Source organism: Nerophis lumbriciformis, linkage group LG36, assembly GCF_033978685.3.
Source record: "Nerophis lumbriciformis linkage group LG36, RoL_Nlum_v2.1, whole genome shotgun sequence".
Classification (NCBI taxonomy): Eukaryota; Metazoa; Chordata; class Actinopteri; order Syngnathiformes; family Syngnathidae; genus Nerophis; species Nerophis lumbriciformis.
The window spans coordinates 24,907,317-24,927,935 of record NC_084583.2 but is presented as its reverse complement, the minus strand read 5'-3'; the positions used below and the strand labels follow the sequence as shown (position 1 = coordinate 24,927,935).

General features: G+C 39.9%; 1 protein-coding gene across 8 annotated transcripts in view; it reads left to right on the top strand.

The window, feature by feature from the left end:
- ctbp1l (C-terminal binding protein 1-like) overlaps positions 1-20,619 on the top strand; it is a 58,332-nt gene that overhangs the window by 16,913 nt on the left and 20,800 nt on the right. For all 8 annotated transcript variants that reach the window (XM_061930625.2, XM_061930630.2, XM_061930624.2 and 5 more), the window contains 3 exons: positions 9,040-9,194; positions 9,336-9,480; positions 18,061-18,267. In XM_061930625.2, coding sequence (XP_061786609.1) covers positions 9,040-9,194; positions 9,336-9,480; positions 18,061-18,267 — 507 coding nt within the window. The remainder of the gene's footprint in view (positions 1-9,039; positions 9,195-9,335; positions 9,481-18,060; positions 18,268-20,619) is intronic.

The following is a 20,619-nucleotide window of genomic DNA, read 5'->3' as shown; positions in this document are numbered from 1 at the left end:
GTGCATGTGTGAGGCTGCACTAAGCAAAAGGGAGAAAAAAAAGAGGGGCTTTTTTTGCTATGAAAGTCAGTTTCAATTCCATTGTCTTGATGACTATCTCTAAAATGCAACGTTTCTTGAGTCGACATGGTGATGCCACTATGAAGTTGGGAAGGTGTGCGTGTGTCTCCTGAATTTGAGGGGGGAGATGCAGGAATAATATAGGCGAGGAACACGCCCACATAGGAGAATTTAGGTCATGACTCAGACCCCGTCATGAACCCCCACCTCTCTTCTGAGACCCGGCAGATTTCTGCACCCCTCCCCCTTACCCTTTTGGCCACCACACTCCCCATCATCTCTTCTCATGCATGCCCCCTCATACATTCAGTACAGTACAGTAAGGCAGGTCCAGTTCCCAGACTAAATGATGAAAATTGTGTATAAAGTGGAACCTCGGGGTCAAACAGTTCATTCTGGGGCACTGTTTTGCCTTAGATTTGTTTGTTGTTTTTTTTAAAGATCCCAAAGGGAATACCGTATTTTCCGCACCATAAGCCGCCCTGGGTTATAAGCCGCGCCTTCAATGAACGGCATATTTCAAAACTTTGTCCACCTATAAGCCGCATCTAACTGCGCTAAAGGAATGTCAAAAAAACAGTCAGATAGGTCAGTCAAACTTTAATAATATATTAAAAACCAGCGTGATGTGGGCGCGCATGGAGTCGTATATCAACATGGACGGAGCTGCGTGAAAAAAGCCACCCGGCCTCTTCGCGTAAACTTACCTTAACCACTCGCTCATCTTTTCTTCATCCATCCATCCCTTCGAGTTAGCTTTTATGATGACGCCGGCTGGAAAGGTCTCTTTTGGCAAGGTCTTCCTTTTGAATATCACCATGGGTGGAAGTTTCTGGCCATTAGCATGGCAAGCTAGAACCACAGTGAAGGATGACTTCTCATTCCCTGTTGTGCGAATATTCACCGTACGTGCTCCCGTTGTATCCACAGTGCGGTTCACAGGAATATCAAAAGTCAGTGGAACCTCGTCCATGTTGATAATGTTCTCTGGCCGGATCTTTTTTTCAGCTATCTTGTTTTTACAATATGCACGGAAAGTAGCCAGCTTTTCTTGAAAGTCTTTAGGCAGTTGCTGTGAAATAGTAGTCCGTGTGCGGATGGAGAGATTGCGTCTTTTCATGAACCGGAAACCTGTCGCTTAGTAGGAGCCATTTTGTGGTCTTTACAGATGTAAACACACAAAGGAAATGAAACGTAATATCCGCGCGCTTCTTCTTTTTCTTCTACGGGGGGGGGGGGTTGCTTACAGTAGAAGAAGAAGCGCTTCCTGTTCTATGGGGGCGGGTGCTTACCTTGGCGGTTGCTTGCATAGAAGAAGAAGCACTTCCTCTTCTACGGGGAAAAAAGATGGCGGCTGTTTACCGTAGTTGCGAGACCGAAACTTTATGAAAATGAATCTTAATATTAATCCATATATAAAGCGCACCGGGTTATAAGCCGCACTGTCAGCTTTTGAGTAAATTTGTGGTTTTTAGGTGCGGCTAATAGTGCGGAAAATACGGTAATGTAAATAGAAAAAAAAATCACAAATTCCAGGGTCACCGCTATTGGCATCATAAAACCATTACTGTGCTGGCAAGTAACATTTAAATACAAATGTGAAAAATGTTAGCCACTGCTATTTGAAGCAATTCTCAAGTTAACATTTCAATGATGAAAGACAAAGGCTGTTCATATCCAAACATTCTGTCCTATTATGGAAAAATCTAGTTTTCTTAGCTGTTGGTAGCTTTTAAAAAAAAAAAAAAAAATTGGGATTCCCATAAGTCCCGAAAATTAGAAATCAAACCATGGAGGCATGGCAGAGATATAACTATCTAGCCTTCTTTCGAACTTGCTCCAATGGAGACGTTTGGAATTTGAGACTTTAGTGACGTATTTTGCCTTAGTTGCATTAGCATATCCCCATATATGGTTGAGCTTTACTTGAACAGCTTCGTGCAAGTCCGCCATTTTAATTCAGTTGTAGCCGAAAGCTGTAGTCGGTGAGTTTCTTATTTTTCTCTATTCTCTGACTCGTACATGCACATGCATGCTTACTACGCAGCTGTTGCCATTTCTAAATACAAAGTAGTGTATAGTTCTAACTTCTGTCAGTAAACTCCATTTGGAAGCGCTAAAAACTACAACATGGCTGACGGAGGGGAGACTTTGCCTGAAGGAGGGGTTTGACACGTAAATAAGGCCACCCACAAAACGGCGCCTCCTGAAGAGACGGTCAGAAAGCGGCTTGAAGATGGTCTGTAAAACAAAGTCTATGGACAATTTTGACCAAAGCACCACCATCACATTATGTAGACAACAAGGAAGTGCTTTACACGTAGAAAAAAAATCATATGACCCTTTTTAAGCTTTAAAAGGATTCCGCTTGCTTCATATACCTTGTAGGTGTTGAAGGCTGATCTTTGGATAGAGCCATAAAAAGCAGAACAAAAAGCAAAACACATTTAGAACTATTTGGTGTTCTACTCGTTTCACTCGTACACCTGTGCAATATATTGTTTTCATTAAAGCTTTTTGGTACAGATAATAAAAATAAATACATACAAATTTAAGCTTTTCTCCTCTTGCTACCACCTACCTTTTTCCGCCACAGGCTTCCATAGCTTTCCCTGTCCTCCTTGTTTCCTTAACAGAAATGCCCATTGGACAACAATGGCTGCCCGTCTATAGCTCTGCTTCTTCCTACTGCCGTTTATTGCGGTTAATTGGTACCAGACATGACCTTGATCCACAAATTTATGCAAAGTAGGATTATTAACAGTAAATCTAATATTTTCATAGTTAGAGCAAAAAATTACTGTTTACGATGTTCTAAATACGTTTTTTTTTTAACATTCATACCATCAAACATGACTTGTTTCACCTAATACAGTAGCCTTGAGTGTGTTCCATGGTAATGTAATTACATTACTTGCCCAGAGGATCCTTAAAGCTTCATTGCTATTAGAGATGGGCGATATGGTCTAAAATCTATATTGCAATATATTTTGCAGCCTCCTGTGATAAAGATATGGATCACAACAAATGAGTTGGTATATAAATGATAATAGAACCGTTTCAAAAGGGGTAACAAAGGCTCCTAATTTAGCTGCTGACATATGCATTAACCTTACTTAATTTCCTGTTGTTTTACCGGTATTTTCTCAAAACTATTACCGGTATTTGTTTACTTGTTAATTTACTGTTAAAAGCTTATTAGTTTCTGTTGTAACATGGTTCTATCTTCCCTTTTATTAAAATGTAATAAGCACTTTCCTTTTTCTGTTGTTTGGATACGATAGTACATATTTGTGTATCGATCCAATACCAAGTAGTTACAGGGGCAGTATTGGTATATTTTATATTATCTATATAGCACAATCCTAATTGCTATATAATAAAATATGCTTAAAGATATATAATATACATTTATATAAAAACTATACCTAAAAAAAAAAGTAAGTTGTAGCATAAGAAAACTACTCCTTTGTTGACATGTACCGTATTTTCCGCACCATAAGGCGCCCTGGGTTAAAAGCCGCGCCTTCAATGAACGGCATATTTCAAAACTTTGTCCACCTATAAGCCGCCCGGTGTTGTAAGCCGCATCTAACTGCGCTAAAGGAATGTCAAAAAAACAGTCAGATAGGTCAGTCAAACTTTAATAATATATTAAAAACCAGCGTTCTAACAACTCTGTTCACTCCCAAAATGTACGCAAATGTGCAATCACAAACATACGTATATCAACATGGACAGAGCTGCGTGAAAAAAGCCACCCGGCCTCTTCGCGTAAACTTAAACTTACCTTAACCACTCGCTCATCTTTTCTTCATCCATCCCTTCGAGTTAGCTTTTATGATGACGCCGGCTGGAAAGGTCTCTTTTGGCAAGGTCTTCCTTTTGAATATCACCATGGGTGGAAGTTTCTGGCCATTAGCATGGCAAGCTAGAACCACAGTGAAGGATGACTTCTCATTCCCTGTGGTGCGAATATTCACCGTACGTGCTCCCGTTGTATCCACAGTGCGGTTCACAGGAATATCAGTTGCTGTGAAATAGTAATCCGTGTGCGGATGGAGAGATTGCGTCTTTTCATGAACCGGATCCCTGTCGTTTAGTAGGAGCCATTTTGTGGTCTTTACAGATGTAAACACACAAAGGAAATGAAACGTACGGTGATATCCGCGCGCTTTTTCTTCTTCTACGCGGGCGGGTGGTTGCTTACAGTAGAAGAAGAAGCGCTTCCTGTTCTATGGGGGCGGGTGCTTACCTTGGCGGTTGTTTGCGTAGAAGAAGAAGCGCTTCCTGTTCTACCGGGAAAAAAGATGGCGGCTGTTTACCGAAGTTGCGAGACCGAAACTTTATGAAAATGAATCTTAATATTTATCCATATTTAAAGCGCACCGGGTTATAAGCCGCACTGTCAGCTTTTGAGAAAATTTGTGGTTTTTGGGTGCGCCTTATAGTGCGGAAAATACGGTATTTGTTTACTTGTTAATTTACTGTTAAAAGCTTATTAGTTTCTGTTGTAATGTGGTTCTATCTTCACTTTTATTAAAATGTAATAAGCACTTTCCTTTTTCTGTTGTTTGGATACGATAGTACATATTTGTGCATCGATCCAATACCAAGTAGTTACAGGGGCAGTATTGGTATATCTATTATCTATATAGCACAATCCTAATTGCTATATAATAAAATATGCTTAAAGATATATAATATACATTTCTATAAAAACTATACATAAAAAAAAATGTAAGTTGTAGCATAAGAAAACTACTCCTTTGTTGACATGTATATGTGCAGTTGTTCCAATTAAACTAGTACCATAATTGCTAACAATGGCAAGAAGTTTGTTCCCAAAAATGAATAGTATCAACTTTGATTTGAGACAAATTTGTGTTTGCGGCAACAGAACAAGTGACACCCATTGCAACAAAAGACAGGTGCACGACAAACATATTCCACATCAGATACAGATGCATCCAGTCGAGTGGTAACTTTCACAACGGTAGTAACAGGACCACTACAACAGACTCCTGCTAAAACGCTCTGGTGGAATTGGTTACCTACGGCACCACATATGATAAGAAAGGGGCAAAGTGGAGCTATCGTTATTCATCCCTGTAAATGATGGCATTGTTTACAGTGAGACATAATAAAAATGCATTGTGTATTTTTCATCACATTCTTAAAGAATTCTTGGTTAATGTTTTCAATAATAGTGCAGCTTTTAATGTGATTGTCAACCAGTCAACTTTCAAACTACAAAGTGTATTTTTTAAACCAAACAGCTGGCACTTAAATTCCTGTAGAAAAATGGCGGTTACTATCAAGTTTTTGATAAATTTAAAACACAATTAATTTTGAATTACCTGTCATTTGTACTGAAAAAAATGTAAACTGAATGTTTGATGATGAGAGTTTTAGGCCGCATCGCTCAGCCCTACTTTTTCATGAAGTATGCTCACATGCTACGCTCTTGACATCCATGATGATAGTCCCCCTTTTGGAATAAGACTTGCAAAAAAAGTCCTAGAAAAACAAAAGTACATTAACAATTCATCATTTGATGCCTGTTGAGCTAGAGTGTAATACGGACACGTTTCCTCCCAAAATTTGGGTCGTATTCTGAATTGTATGACTTAAGCAGTCTTTCTGGACTCCCATTAAAGTACCTCCTATAGAAATGCAACGCATAGCTGTATACCGGTAGTTGCATTCATCATTTTTACAAAACAAAATACGATTAAATGATTAATTTAATCGTATTAAATGAGATACCTGCTTGTAATGTCCTGGCCAGTAAAGTTAAGTGTTGGTTGTTTACATTGCTCTGTTAGCACCATTACTTTCAAAACAAGTATTTGGCCAAATATCTACAAACCTAGTGAAGGAATAAATCATGGGGGAGTAAAAACTCAGTCAGAACCCAAAGGGCTATGACACAGTTAAACCATCTGCATGTAGTGGTCAAGATTATAAAAATTACATCACCGAACGTTTATGCTTGGACTTTGTATAAAAAATTAAAAAAATCCCCTTTTTTAAAGATAACTCTGTTTAGAGACTGTCAATGGTATTCATTTAACAATGATTATTATTTTAATTGTAGTGTGTGGCGTTGTACAATTGCACTGCATAACACTGAGGTTTGTATCACTTTTGAACTACGTAAGAGAGGCATCAGACCAGAACCTCAATCATAAACATCGAGTTGAATTAAAGGGGTCATATTATGATTTTTTCCTTGTGGTCTCCATAGCATGTAATGGTGGTTCTTTGGTCAAAATGGTGCATATTTACAGACCGTTTTCAAGCCGCTTTCTGATCGTCTCTTCAGGATGTGCTGTTTTGTTGGCGGTCTTATTTACCGGTACGTGCCTCCATTTCGACTTCGTCTACTCCCGCAGGCATTGTTGTAGTTTTTAGCGCTTCCATAGCAAGTTTCCTGACAGATATACGTTTGAATTATACACTAATTTGTATTCGAAATGGCAATAGTACGAGCCAGTCTGCCCCACAACAAGACGATAGAGAAAAAGAAGAAGCTTACTGACTACAGCGTCGGACTACAATGTCAGATCTGTGCAAAGCACTTTGGCCAAATTTCTAAGACAGGTGAAACTCAAAATGTTTTAATATTGTGCAAAGGTTTGTTTATTCCAGCAAATAGAGAGGGGGGGGGGGGGTTACCCACATATGCGGTCCTCTCCAAGGTTTCTCATAGTCATTCACATCGACGTCCCACTGGGGTGAGTTTTTCCTTGCCCTTATGTGGGCTCTGTACCGAGGATGTCGTCGTGGCTTGTGCAGCCCTTTGAGACACTTGTGATTTAGGGCTATATAAATAAACATTGATTGATATTTATTTACAAGGTGAGACCAATATAAGACATAGACTCATAACATGTACCGTATTTTCCGCACCATAAGGCGCCCTGGGTTAAAAGCCGCGCCTTCAATGAACGGCATATTTCAAAACTTTGTCCACCTATAAGCCGCCCGGTGTTGTAAGCCGCATCTAACTGCGCTAAAGGAATGTCAAAAAAACAGTCAGATAGGTCAGTCAAACTTTAATAATATATTAAAAACCAGCGTTCTAACAACTCTGTTCACTCCCAAAATGTACGCAAATGTGCAATCACAAACATACGTATATCAACATGGACAGAGCTGCGTGAAAAAAGCCACCCGGCCTCTTCGCGTAAACTTAAACTTACCTTAACCACTCGCTCATCTTTTCTTCATCCATCCCTTCGAGTTAGCTTTTTATGATGACGCCGGCTGGAAAGGTCTCTTTTGGCAAGGTCTTCCTTTTGAATATCACCATGGGTGGAAGTTTCTGGCCATTAGCATGGCAAGCTAGAACCACAGTGAAGGATGACTTCTCATTCCCTGTGGTGCGAATATTCACCGTACGTGCTCCCGTTGTATCCACGGTGCGTTTCACAGGAATATCAGTTGCTGTGAAATAGTAATCCGTGTGCGGATGGAGAGATTGCGTCTTTTCATGAACCGGATCCCTGACGCTTAGTAGGAGCCATTTTGTGGTCTTTACAGATGTAAACACACAAAGGAAATGAAACGTACGGTGATATCCGCGCGCTTTTTCTTCTTCTACGCGGGCGGGTGGTTGCTTACAGTAGAAGAAGAAGCGCTTCCTGTTCTATGGGGGCGGGTGCTTACCTTGGCGGTTGCTTGCGTAGAAGAAGAAGCGCTTCCTGTTCTACCGGGAAAAAAGATGGCGGCTGTTTACCGAAGTTGCGAGATCGAAACTTTATGAAAATGAATCTTAATATTTATCCATATATAAAGCGCACCGGGTTAAAAGGCGCACTGTCAGCTTTTGAGAAAATGTGTGGTTTTTAGGTGCGGCTAATAGTGCGGAAAATACGGTACCTCAAGAAATTTCAAGCCATCTTTTGATAGAAATGTGATAATCATGACTTACAGCTAATTAAAAATATTTAGGTTTTTTTCTCCGGGGAAGTGTTCAAAAACTGTAAGTCATGATCCATCCATCCATCCATCCATTTTCTACCGCTTATCCCGATCATCAAAATAATAACAAAGGCTTGACATATCTCACTTTGCATGTAATGAGTTTATATCACATGTTAGTTTCACATTTGAAGTTGAATTTCTGAAATTAATGGACTTTTGCATGATATTCAATATTTTAAAGTTTCACCTGAATGTGGAGATATTCGCTGATGTCACAGTGAGGAAAAGCACAATTGTTTTATATACAGTGTATTTATATATCTCTGCAATTTATTTTTATTTTTATTATTTTTTTAAATTTTCCTGAGGGAACTTTCCTGAAGGAATCAATAAAGTACTATCTATGTCTCCATGTTTATTTTTACATTTTCGGGACTTATGTAGATCCTAAATACACAAAACAGGTACCAATAGGTAAGAAAAAGTAGATTTTGCATAATAGCTCCCCTTTAATACCTCTCATACTACAATGAAAATTGAGCATTATAAATAAAATTGTAAAGGCAGATTTTTATGATTTTCTCTGTCACTTGACACTCAGCATCAAGGGTTGGAATTGGGGGTTAAATCACCAAAAATGATTCTCGGGCGCAGCCACCACTGCTGCTCACTACTCCCCTCACCTCCTAGGGGGGATTAAGGGTGATGGGTCAAATGCAGAGAATAATTTTGCTACACCGTGTGTGTGTGTGTGTGTGTGTGTGTGTGTGTGTGTGTGTGACAATCATGGGTAGACACTTGTGATTTAGGGCTATATAAATAAACATTGATTGATTGATTGACTTTAACTTTTAGATTATGCAATTGTACTTCCTGATGTGTATGTGCTCCACATATTGCATAAACATGACAAAATACACCCACAGCAATAGCGGATTTATAGACGTCTGACATACCGGTGTAACCAGCTATTAGCCATGATGAATATGCATATTTAACATCTTCTATGGAAATACATATCAAATGGTTTCCCTATACTTTACTCAGGTATCCGACCCCCCATTCTTAACGGGCCCATGCATCCACGGCCACTGGTGGCGCTGTTGGATGGGCGCGACTGCACTGTTGAAATGCCTATCCTCAAAGATGTCGCCACAGTGGCCTTCTGTGACGCCCAGTCCACACAAGAAATTCACGAAAAGGTACATTTGAATACTTGAATAACAAGCTATGGCAAAGGACACACACATTCATTATGAAATAATCATACACACATCATGTGTACACATTCTCCTTTTGAAGTGGGAGGTCGTGTTGTTAATGATACATTTTGTCCTGTGCAGGTGCTGAATGAGGCTGTTGCTGCCCTGCTTTATCACACCATCACTCTGTCCAGAGATGACTTAGAGAAGTTTAAAGGCCTCCGAGTAATTGTCAGAATTGGATCTGGTTTTGACAATGTTGACATCAAAGCAGCTGCTGAGCTTGGTAAGAAAGGACCCGAGCAGAGCACCGCAAGGGCTCTATTGAAATGTTGTTTTTCTTCTATGTTTGAACACCTTTTTTGAGACCCTTAACATGCATGAAAAGTCCCCATATTTAGCAGGCATGTCAAGTATGCCGAAAAATTTTATATTTTGGGGATCCTGAAAATGAAATTTCAGAATTGGCTCTCCAAAGCCCTCTTTAAAATAAAAAATAAAAAAGTCCCTTTCTACCAGTGTCATTTATTGACACAAAAATTGTAAGAGATGTCTATCATGTCGGGACGCACATAAAAGATCAGGAACTCATACCTGAAAACAAACAGGAAGTTGGCCATCTTGGTTTTCATCTTACAGATTACAGATATTACACGTATGGCTGATAATAAATTGTGCATAAATATTTACGCCATAAGATCAGTGCATGGAATGGCACCAAACTTTGATCTGATGGTCACCGCAAAGCATGAAACGCTAACAACTCAGCTCCACAAGTTCAGATCTTGATCCTAATGGGTGCACATTAGAGTTGTCTCGATACCATTATTTTGGTATCTGTACCAAAATGTATTTCGCTACTTTTCGATACCATTCTAAATAAACGGGACCACAAAAAAATGGCATTATTGGCTTTATTATAACAAAAATCTTAAGGTACATTAAACATGTTTGTTATTGCAATCGAAGAACAATTTTGTCCTTAAATAAAATAGTGAACAAGCTAGACATCTTGTCTTTTAGTAGTAAGTGAGCAAACAAAGGCTCCTAACTTGTCTGCTGACATATGCAGTAACATATTGTCTTTTCTATTCTATTATTTTGTCAAAATGGTAAAGGACAAGCTGTAAAAATTTATTATTAGTCTACTTTTTCATTTACTGTTAATATCTGGTTATTTTCCGTTTCAACATGTTCCATCTACACTTATGTTAAAATGTAATAATCACGTATTCTTCTGTTGTTTGGATACTTTACATTAGTTTTGGATGATTCCACAAATGTAGGTATCGATCCGATACAAAGTAGTTACAGAATCATACATTGGTCATCATTTAAGTTGTCATGTGTCCAGGGACGTATTTCCTGAGTTTATGAATATAATATGAATTTAAAAGAAAAAGGATTTTGTAACGATAAAAAATATCGACGTAATCATAGTAGTATCGACTAGATACGCTCTTGTACTTGGTATCATTACAGTGGATGTCAGGTGTAGATCCACCCATGGCATTTGTTTACGTTGTGTCGTGAAGCATGTTTAGTTATTCCTCGTCCTGCAGGGATGATACTAGTAAAAAACTCACATTATTTGTCGCCGTGGAGGCGAGTATTAGTGATTCAGAAGAAGCTAAAACACTGCCGATTGCGGATGGACATTAGCCGCTAACTAGCTAGCAATGTTTTTAAGTACCTCTTCCTGAGGGCGTTTCAGTGTTATAACTTCACCTTTGTCGTTAGTTTTTAAGCCAAAATGCGTCCGTTCTCCCTTTTCTGTCTACACACTGTCTGCTGGTAAGTACTCTGTGATTATGCGCTGCCGACTATGCTCCTATGCTCGTAAAACCAGCAATGTCACAACGTGACGACGACACGCCGTCATGCCCGTAAAAAAATATGGCGAACCGGTACTTGTCAAACATAGTAGAGTACAGTTGTTGATTCATTGGTACTGTGATACTATACTAGTACCGGTATACCGTACAACCCTAGTGCACATGATGATGTCAATCTGAAGTAGCCTATGGGTCATATTCATAGCTATGCTTAGTGGCGAAAATGGCACCTCGCCATCAATTGTCAAACTATCCTTACTTCACTATAGCTGATCGGATCGTTTTCGAAACTGACATGAAGCTTTAAGGTGATGGCCCGATCATTCCCCTTTGTGGTGAAAACCCCTAACAGGCATAACTTCCTTTCCATGTGCTCAGATCTTCCCAAAATTTTTGATGGTGGGTCAGAGTATTGGGTAAGATGCAACAATGTCACTGCAGTGGCACCAATTTCGCCCCTTTTGTAGTGGAAAATTATACCAATCGCAACTTCCTTCCACATGCTCCTTTCTTTCTGAATTTTTGAATGGTGGGTTCGGGTGTCGGGTGGGACGCAACTGCATGACTACTTCGGCGCCTTTATCGTGGAAAATTATAACGATCATATAGACCTTTCACATGCTTAGTTAGGCTTTTCTGAAAATGTTGATGGCGTGTTGGAATATTGATTGAGATCCAACTGCATCACTGCAATGGTGCCACTATTGCCTCCTTGTGTTGAAAAATTATTACAGTCATAACTTCCTTCCACATGCTCCGATCGACCAGAAATGTTTATTTGTATTGAGTATTGAGAGGGGTGCAACCGCGTCACTGCAGTGGCACCAATAGCCCCCTTTGTGGTAGATTACTATAACAGTCATAACTTCTTTCCACATGTTCCAATTTTTAAGATTTTTTTTTATAGTGGGTGGGGGTCTTAGGTGGGCCGCAAGTGCATGACTACTGCGCAGAGTTGCGTATAAAGCAGTGGTTCTTAACCTGGGTTCGATCGAACCCTAGGGGTTCGGTGAGTCGGCCTCAGTGGTTCGACGGAGCCTCCATCGTGGCGGTCAAGACACACTCGACTCATCGTGTAAATAAAAACTTTATGGATACGGCAACAGCAGAAGTCAGACTGATTTGCAGGTGTGTAATTTGTTGTGAGTTCATGCACTGTGTTGGTTTTGTTCTTTGAACAAGGTGATGTTGATGCACGCTTCATTTTGTGCACCAGTAAAAAAACATAACTTTGCATACCTGCCAACTACTCCGGTTTCCCCGTAATTAGTACGGTTTTCATCAACCTATTCCGGGTTACGGTTGCAGTGATAAAAAATACGGTTTTTCATTAATTAAAATTTTTTTTTTTTTTTAAAGTTTTATTCACGAAATCGTGTAACAACAATGACAATCGACACTGCTTCCCGTAACTTCCTATCTAGCCATTCCGCATGCCATGCGCGAGGCTATTTATAGCACCGCTGCCAAGCACGAGGCACCAGTTGCCATTGTTTCCAAACGAGCGAACGATCATGGAATCAGCCGGAGAAAAATCGCAAACGAGTCTTAAACCGAAAAGAAAACTGCAGTCATTCCGTGAAGAATATTCAAAAGCCTATCCGGGAATAATTATCCGTTCCAAAAAGGGTGAAAACTATGCGAATTGCACCTTGTGCAGACAAGATTTTTCGCTCGGACACGGAGGAATTAGCGATGTAAAAGACCACGTTGGGACAAAAAAACACAAGTCTAATGCCGTTGCTAGCGATACAAGTGGAAAACTTTCAACGTTTTTCGTCGCCCAAACAGATTCTTTGGATGTGATATATGCCGGAGTTTTATTTATGATGCTATTGAATTACATTTTAATGAAGTAAACTTATCATAAAGTTACCATATCATTTTTGCAGTATGATCAATCTGATAGAATAAATTTGGATTTTAGCGACAAAAAGGTAATGACACCAATGTTATCTATTGGAATTGTTGACGGTAGTACTGTTATACTGTTAAAAGTGTTTATACTATTTATGCTTTCAAGTCCAAGTTGAAGAAATCTTGTTAAATGTTGACAGCATAACTACCAAAATACAGAAGTATGTCCTTAATATTTTTGCAGTGCTATTTCTGTTGAAAAGTTCAAATGATTACATTAGAGATGTGATGTGCCACTTTTCAAGTGTCTGATGGCTTCAATTAATTTTCATTAATTTTTCATATTTTGAATTCTTTTGAAAGGCTTACAAAAAAACTACATTTGAATTGTAATTCCATGCTATTGACAGGACTATTAATTTTAATGAAGTTAGCTTACCATGTTTACAGTATGATAATTGTGATAGAAATGTGAATTTTAGGCACAGAATATTTTTTACAATTGAACAAGGCAGTAGATTATACAAGCTTGGACAGAAAGTTAATGACACCAATTTTTTTTTTAATGGAATTGTTTAGTACTGTTTTATCATTTGTTTACTGTAAAAAGTGTTTATACTGTTTATACTTTCAATTAACAAATTGAAGTCTTGTGAAAGGTTGACAGGATAACTGGCATTAACTGTCAAAATAATTTCAAACTATTGAAGTTAGCTTACAGAATAAACATGTCAATCAACCCATATGATTTTTGCTGTAATATTTTTGTTTTGAAAAGTCACTGTGACTGATAGAAAAGTGATGGTTTTAGCAACATTTTAACCTGTCTGAATGCAATCAATCATTTTGCGTCGGGGGGAGCCTGAACCCCCCACCAGGACTTTGTCCTGGACCTACCGGGGCCTGCGGCCCCTGGACCCTGGCTACTAGGTTTTTCTGATTTCAAAAGTTGGCAGGTATGACTTTGTCTTGAATTTGAAAAAAAACAATTTTATTTATCACTAAAGAAGGGTTCGGTGAATGCGCATATGAAACTGGTGGGGTTCGGTACCTCCAACAAGGTTAAGAACCACTGGTATAAAGAGAGTACGGCCAGCTGAACAGGCGCCATTACTGCTTCCAAAGAAGTGTGCAGCTTTGTCCGGATGCATGCAATTGCTGTCATCTTGACAATAGTTTTTCTGACAAAATAAACTAAAATAATATGCCTATATATAGTTCTAAACATACTCCAGCTCATGAACCTACAATAAAACATGCTTTTATTTCGTGAAAGTATAATTTTGCAGCCGTATTTGACATACTTTGCTGCTACATTCCTGCATTTTTGTGACCAGCGGGCACTCTAATACGCACCCGACGGCACAATAAACGCAAAAGAATACACAGAACGACCAAAAAAATAACTTCATTTTGCCAACATCTTCTTTAGCTTTGGACCAACAATCAGGAAGATTGTGATGTTTGCGTAAATTATGTCATTGAGTGGCTGCCTCCAATGTATTTGTAATCACTGTATGTATCACTCATTATGTATTATTCTAACTTTTCTTTTGTAACATGCTGAGTGAATAAATGTACTTTTGTGGTTATTTCTACATATTTCTGCACAGTAACTCTGATATGGTAACACTGGTGAGCAGTAGAAAATATAAAGTAATTTTTGGTCCAAAACGTATTTTGCTTTATTCAGTATTGACATATTTCTTGCCGCTTTATTTTATATATTTTTTATGAGATTTCCTGGTCATTTTCTCATCTTTTATTACTACACCCAAAATTTGGTTTCTTTTACTCATTCAATGTCCGTCTATTTGTATTTGTGTTTGCCTTTTCTCTTCTGTCTGCTGCTACCGAATTGCATTATATTAGTTTTACTGGAATTCAAAGAGTCTGTTTTTGTCAAACCATCTCTTAAATGCATACATTTTTTTATTGTTATTTGTATTAGCTTCTGTGTGTTCTCTCCTGAACAAAACGCAGACTTTGTGTCGTGTTTACCTCGCACATGGCGCCGTAATCAGCGGTTTTCCAGTAATGATGGCAAATCTTTGCCTCCATTACTTGTTTTCTTCCCGGGTTGTGGGGAAAGCGTTGTAAAAGCTTTCCACAATTCTTGCGGGTGAAGCAGCCCCACGTTGAACAACAGGGAATTTATACACGTCGAGGAAGCGCCGCAAACATAGCATTAGCTCAAAGTTAGTTGCAGTCATGAGGCCCTGTAGTCACGTGAGTGCCTTTTGACCAGTCATTGACCGATCACCTGAAACCAAGGTGGCCACAATCTATATACACAACTCTGCAACTGTGTTGCCTTTTTTGCCCCCTTGTGGTGGAAACTTTTAACAGTCATCACTTCCTAAAACATTCTACGATTTTCCTGAAATTGGGTGGAATGCAACTGCATGACTAATGCGGTGTTAATATTGCCCCCTTGGGGTGGAATTTTATAAAAGTCATAACTGTATTATACATGCTCAGATCTTCCTGACGTTTTTTTCTACGTTTTTATTTAAGATACATTGCAAAAACTAAACGTTCACACTTGCACAATTCAACATATCGAAAAGTAGCGGGAAGAAATCGCATGTGTGACACTTACAATGAGGTATTCATGTGTTTATATTTTTTCATTCAAGAATTTAGTCTTTACGTGTCACTTTTTTCTAACAAGTAGAGAAAAGAATAAAGACTTAAGCAATAAGTATTAGTAATTTAAAGAACTTACAGGAACATTGGTGAAAAAAAATCTGGCAAAGGTATTATCATAACTAAATGCTAAATGTGTATTATTAATAATAATAATAATGGATTAGATTTATGTAGCGCTTTTTGATACACTAAACACCCAAAGCGCACACAGAAAAGTGAGAACCCATCATTCATTCACTCCACATTCACACATTGGTGGTGGTAACATACATTTGTCTCCGCTCGAGATGGTCTCCTGCTGGCCCCACTATGGACTGGACTCTCACTATTATGTTAAATCCACTATGGACTGGACTCTCTCACTATTATGTTAAATCCACTATGGACTGGACTCTCACACTATTATGTTAGATCCACTATGGACTGGACTCTCTCACTATTATGTTAAATCCACTATGGACTGGACTCTCACACTATTATGTTAGATCCACTATGGACTGGACTCTCACTTTTATGTTAGATCTACTATGGACTGGACTCTCACTATTATGTTAGATCCACTATGGACTGGACTCTCACACTATTATGTTAGATCCACTATGGACTGGACTCTCACTATTATGTTAGATCCACTATGGACTGGACTCTTCACTATTGTTAGATCCACTATGGACTGGACTCTCACACTATTATGTTAGATCCACTATGGACTGGACTCTCACTATTATGTTAGATCCACTATGGACTGGACTCTTCACTATTGTTAGATCCACTATGGACTGGACTGTCACTATTATGTTAGATCCACTATGGACTGGACACTCACACTATTATGTTAGATCCACTATGGACTGGACTCTCACTATTATTTTGGATCCACTATGGACTGGACTCTCACACTATTATGTTAGATCCACTATGGACTGGACTCTCACATTATTATGTTAGATCCACTATGGACTGGACTCTCACACTATTATGTTAGATCCACTATGGACTGGACTCTCACACTATTATGTTATATCAGTGGTTCTAAACCTTGTTGGAGGTACCAAACCCCACCAGTTTCATATGCGCATTCACCAAACCCTTCTTTAGTGAAAAATAAAAATAAAAATATTTTTTTCAAATTCAAGTCAGTTATGTTTCTTTTACTGGTACACAAAATGAACCGTGCATCAACATCACCTTGTTCAAAGAACAAAACCAACACAGTGCATGAACTCACAACAAATTACACACCTGCAAATCAGTCTGACTTCTGCTGTTGCCGTATCCATAAAGTTTTTATTTACACGATGAGTCGGGTGTGTCTTGACCTCCACGGCGGAGGCTCCGCTGAACCCCTGAGGCCGACTCACCAAACCCCTAGGGTTAAGAACCACTGTGTTAGATCCACTATGGACGGGACTCTCACTATTATGTCAGACCCACTCGACGTCCATTGCATCCGGTCTCCCCTAGAGGGGAGCGGGGGGGGGGGGGGGTCACCCACATATGCGGTCCTCTCCAAGGTTTCTCATAGTCATTCACATCGACGTCCCATTGAGGTTGTGAGTTTTTCTTATGTGGGCTCTGTACCGCGGATGTCGTTGTGGCTTGTGCAGCCCTTTTGAGACACTTGTGATTTACGGCTATATAAATAAACATTGATTGATTGATAACTGCCCTGGGGTAGACTAATGGAAGCGTGGTTGCCAGTTTGCGCCTACAGCCCCTCCGACCACCACCAAACATTTATACACCAGTGGGACCAAGGGTGAAGTGCCCAAGGACACAAAAGCAGTGACTTAAGCAATAACCATTTGATATGAAATAATAAAGTACATTGCTTAAATGGACAATTTGCAGTTGTTCGGCGGCTACTTAGAGGTTGCCTGCGTTTGAATGAGCTGAAAGCATGACCTTGTTCTTCATTCCTTTTATTGTGCGAGACAGCAGTGAGTGACAGCCTGAACAGCAGTAATCTTATTCAGCCTGAACGGCAGGTTTTACACAGTTTAAATTCTAATTGTGACAAATATAGAGATTTACTTTTTTAAATCTGTTCTCTTAGACCACTATCGGTAACATATGCTAGCAGTTGGGTGTGTCATTTTGAGCACCTTTTAGTATTGTTGAAACTAGCATACATAAATTAATAATGTATTGTTCGGTTTTGTTTTTGCATGCAGAAAAATCAATTATTGCAAAAATTGAAAAATAATTGTGTCCTGATCTATGTGGTGATTGTAGTGTTGTTGCACTAAATTGTTGATGGCTTTGATACATCAAGACTGCACAATCTTTGTTGTCTCATTTTTTTAATATCTTTGACAACAAATATTTTGGCATTCTCCGGTTTATTGTTTCCCCTGCTTTAAGTCTCCTGCTTTTTTGTTTTGCGATATTATATTTGGGTTTCGTCAGATGCTCAATCATGGAGACGTCTGACCTTTTCAGCTTGTGAACTTATTAATACATCCTCTTTTGAAAAAGTCAATGAATTAACCATGCTTAATTTGTCCTGCCTATCTGTGCAGGCATTGCTGTCTGTAACGTTCCAGCATCCTCAGTGGAGGAGACAGCCGACACCTCGCTATGTTTGATCCTCAACCTGTACAGGCGAGTCACCTGGATGCACCAGGCTCTCAGGGAGGGAACCCGTGCCTCCAGTGTAGAACAGATCCGAGAGGTGGCTGGTGGTGCTGCTCGCATACGAGGAGAGACGCTGGGCATCATTGGTCTTGGTAAATCGCCAACTTTGTTCATTTGTGTCGCAGCTTTATTTATCGTCTAAAAATGCATGAATTGATAATATTCTGCGGGGCCCTGCTTAGATGCTGCAGTGTATGGAACTGTACGGCACTTTTTGTATCAAAAGAAAGATCACGCTTTATTAATATATGCCTTTCCGTTGCACTTAATGACCTTATTATTCAATCATCCATCCATTTCCTACCGCTTATTCCCTTTTTGGGGTCACGGGGGCACTGGAGCCTATCTCAGCTACAATTGGGCGGAAGGCGGGGTACACCCTGGACAAGTCGCCATCTCATCGCAGGGCCAACACAGATAGACAGACAACATTCACACACTAGGGCCAATTTAGTGTTGCCAATCAACCTATCCCCAGGTGCATGTCTTTGGAAGTGGGAGGAAGCCGGAGTACCCGGAGGGAACCCACGCAGTCACGGGGAGGACATGCAAACTCCACACAGAAAGATCCCGAGCCTGGGATTGAACCCAAGACTACCGGTACTCAGGACCTTCGTATTGTGAGGCAGATGCACTAACCTCTCTTCCACCGTGCTGCCCTATTATTCAATCAATCAAACTTTATTTAAAAAGCGCTTTTCATACATAAGTTAAATGCATCACAAAGTGCTTTACAGACTTAAAAACAATACCCCTATGACCCACATCCCACTTAATCACACACACGCACAAATGAATGCATGGCAGAGTACAGAGGAGCTAGGTGACGAAACACTATCACAGGAGCCGTCTGCACCAGGTCACCAGACCGCGGCCACCAGGATGCTGACACAAAGAGCCCCCACTGCCATGGCAAATAACCCCTGATGCAGAGGGATCCCTCTTAGAAACGATGGAAAGTAAAGCTAATACAACATTTAAAATAGTAAGAACCATGAGTTGGGATAAAGGATTGAAACAAGTAACATATTATGAAGATAAAACAATGTATACAGTGAATATACAATAAATTAATAGAACTAGAGCTGTCCGATAATATCGGACTGCCAATATTATCGGCCGATAAATGCTTTAAAATGTAATATCGGAAATTATCGGTATCAGTTTCAAAATGATCGTTATCGGTTTCAAAAAGTAAAATTTATGACTTAAAACGCTGCTGTGTACACGGACGTAGGGAGAAGTACAGAGCGTGAATAAACCTTAAAGGCACTGCCTTTGCGTGCCAGCCCAGACACATACCGGTAATATACAGGTAAAAGCCAGTAAATTAGAATATTTTGAAAAACTTGATTTATTTCAGTAATTGCATTCAAAAGGTGTAACTTGTACATTATATTTATTCATTGCACACAGACTGATGCATTCAAATGTTTATTTCATTTAATTTTGATGATTTGAAGTGGCAACAAATGAAAATCCAAAATTCCGTGTGTCACAAAATTAGAATATTACTTAAGGCTAATACAAAAAAGGGATTTTTAGAAATGTTGGCATCTTCCTTTTCACAATACCCCACAGATTTTCTATGGGGCTAAGGTCAGGGGAGTTGGCGGGCCAATTTAGAACAGAAATACCATGGTCCGTAAACCAGGCACGGGTAGATTTTGCGCTGTGTGCAGGCGCCAAGTCCTGTTGGAACTTGAAATCTCCATCTCCATAGAGCAGGTCAGCAGCAGGAAGCATGAAGTGCTCTAAAACTTGCCGGTAGACGGCTGCGTTGACCCTGGATCTCAGGAAACAGAGTGGACCGACACCAGCAGATGACATGGCACCCCAAACCATCACCCAACCATGCAAATTTTGCATTTCCTTTGGAAATCGAGGTCCCAGAGTCTGGAGGAAGACAGGAGAGGCACAGGATCCACGTTGCCTGAAGTCTAGTGTAAAGTTTCCACCATCAGTGATGGTTTGGGGTGCCATGTCATCTGCTGGTGTCGGTCCACTCTGTTTCCTGAGATCCAGGGTCAACGCAGCCGTCTACCAGCAAGTTTTAGAGCACTTCATGCTTCCTGCTGCTGACCTGCTCTATGGAGATGGAGATTTCAAGTTCCAACAGGACTTGGCGCCTGCACACAGCGCAAAATCTACCCGTGCCTGGTTTACGGACCATGGTATTTCTGTTCTAAATTGGCCCGCCAACTCCCCTGACCTTAGCCCCATAGAAAATCTGTGGGGTATTGTGAAAAGGAAGATGCAGAATGCCAGACCCAAAAACGCAGAAGAGTTGAAGGCCACTATCAGAGCAACCTGGGCTCTCATAACACCTGAGCAGTGCCAGAAACTCATCGACTCCATGCCATGCCGCATTAACGCAGTAATTGAGGCAAAAGGAGCTCCAACCAAGTATTGAGTATTGTACATGCTCATATTTTTCATTTTCA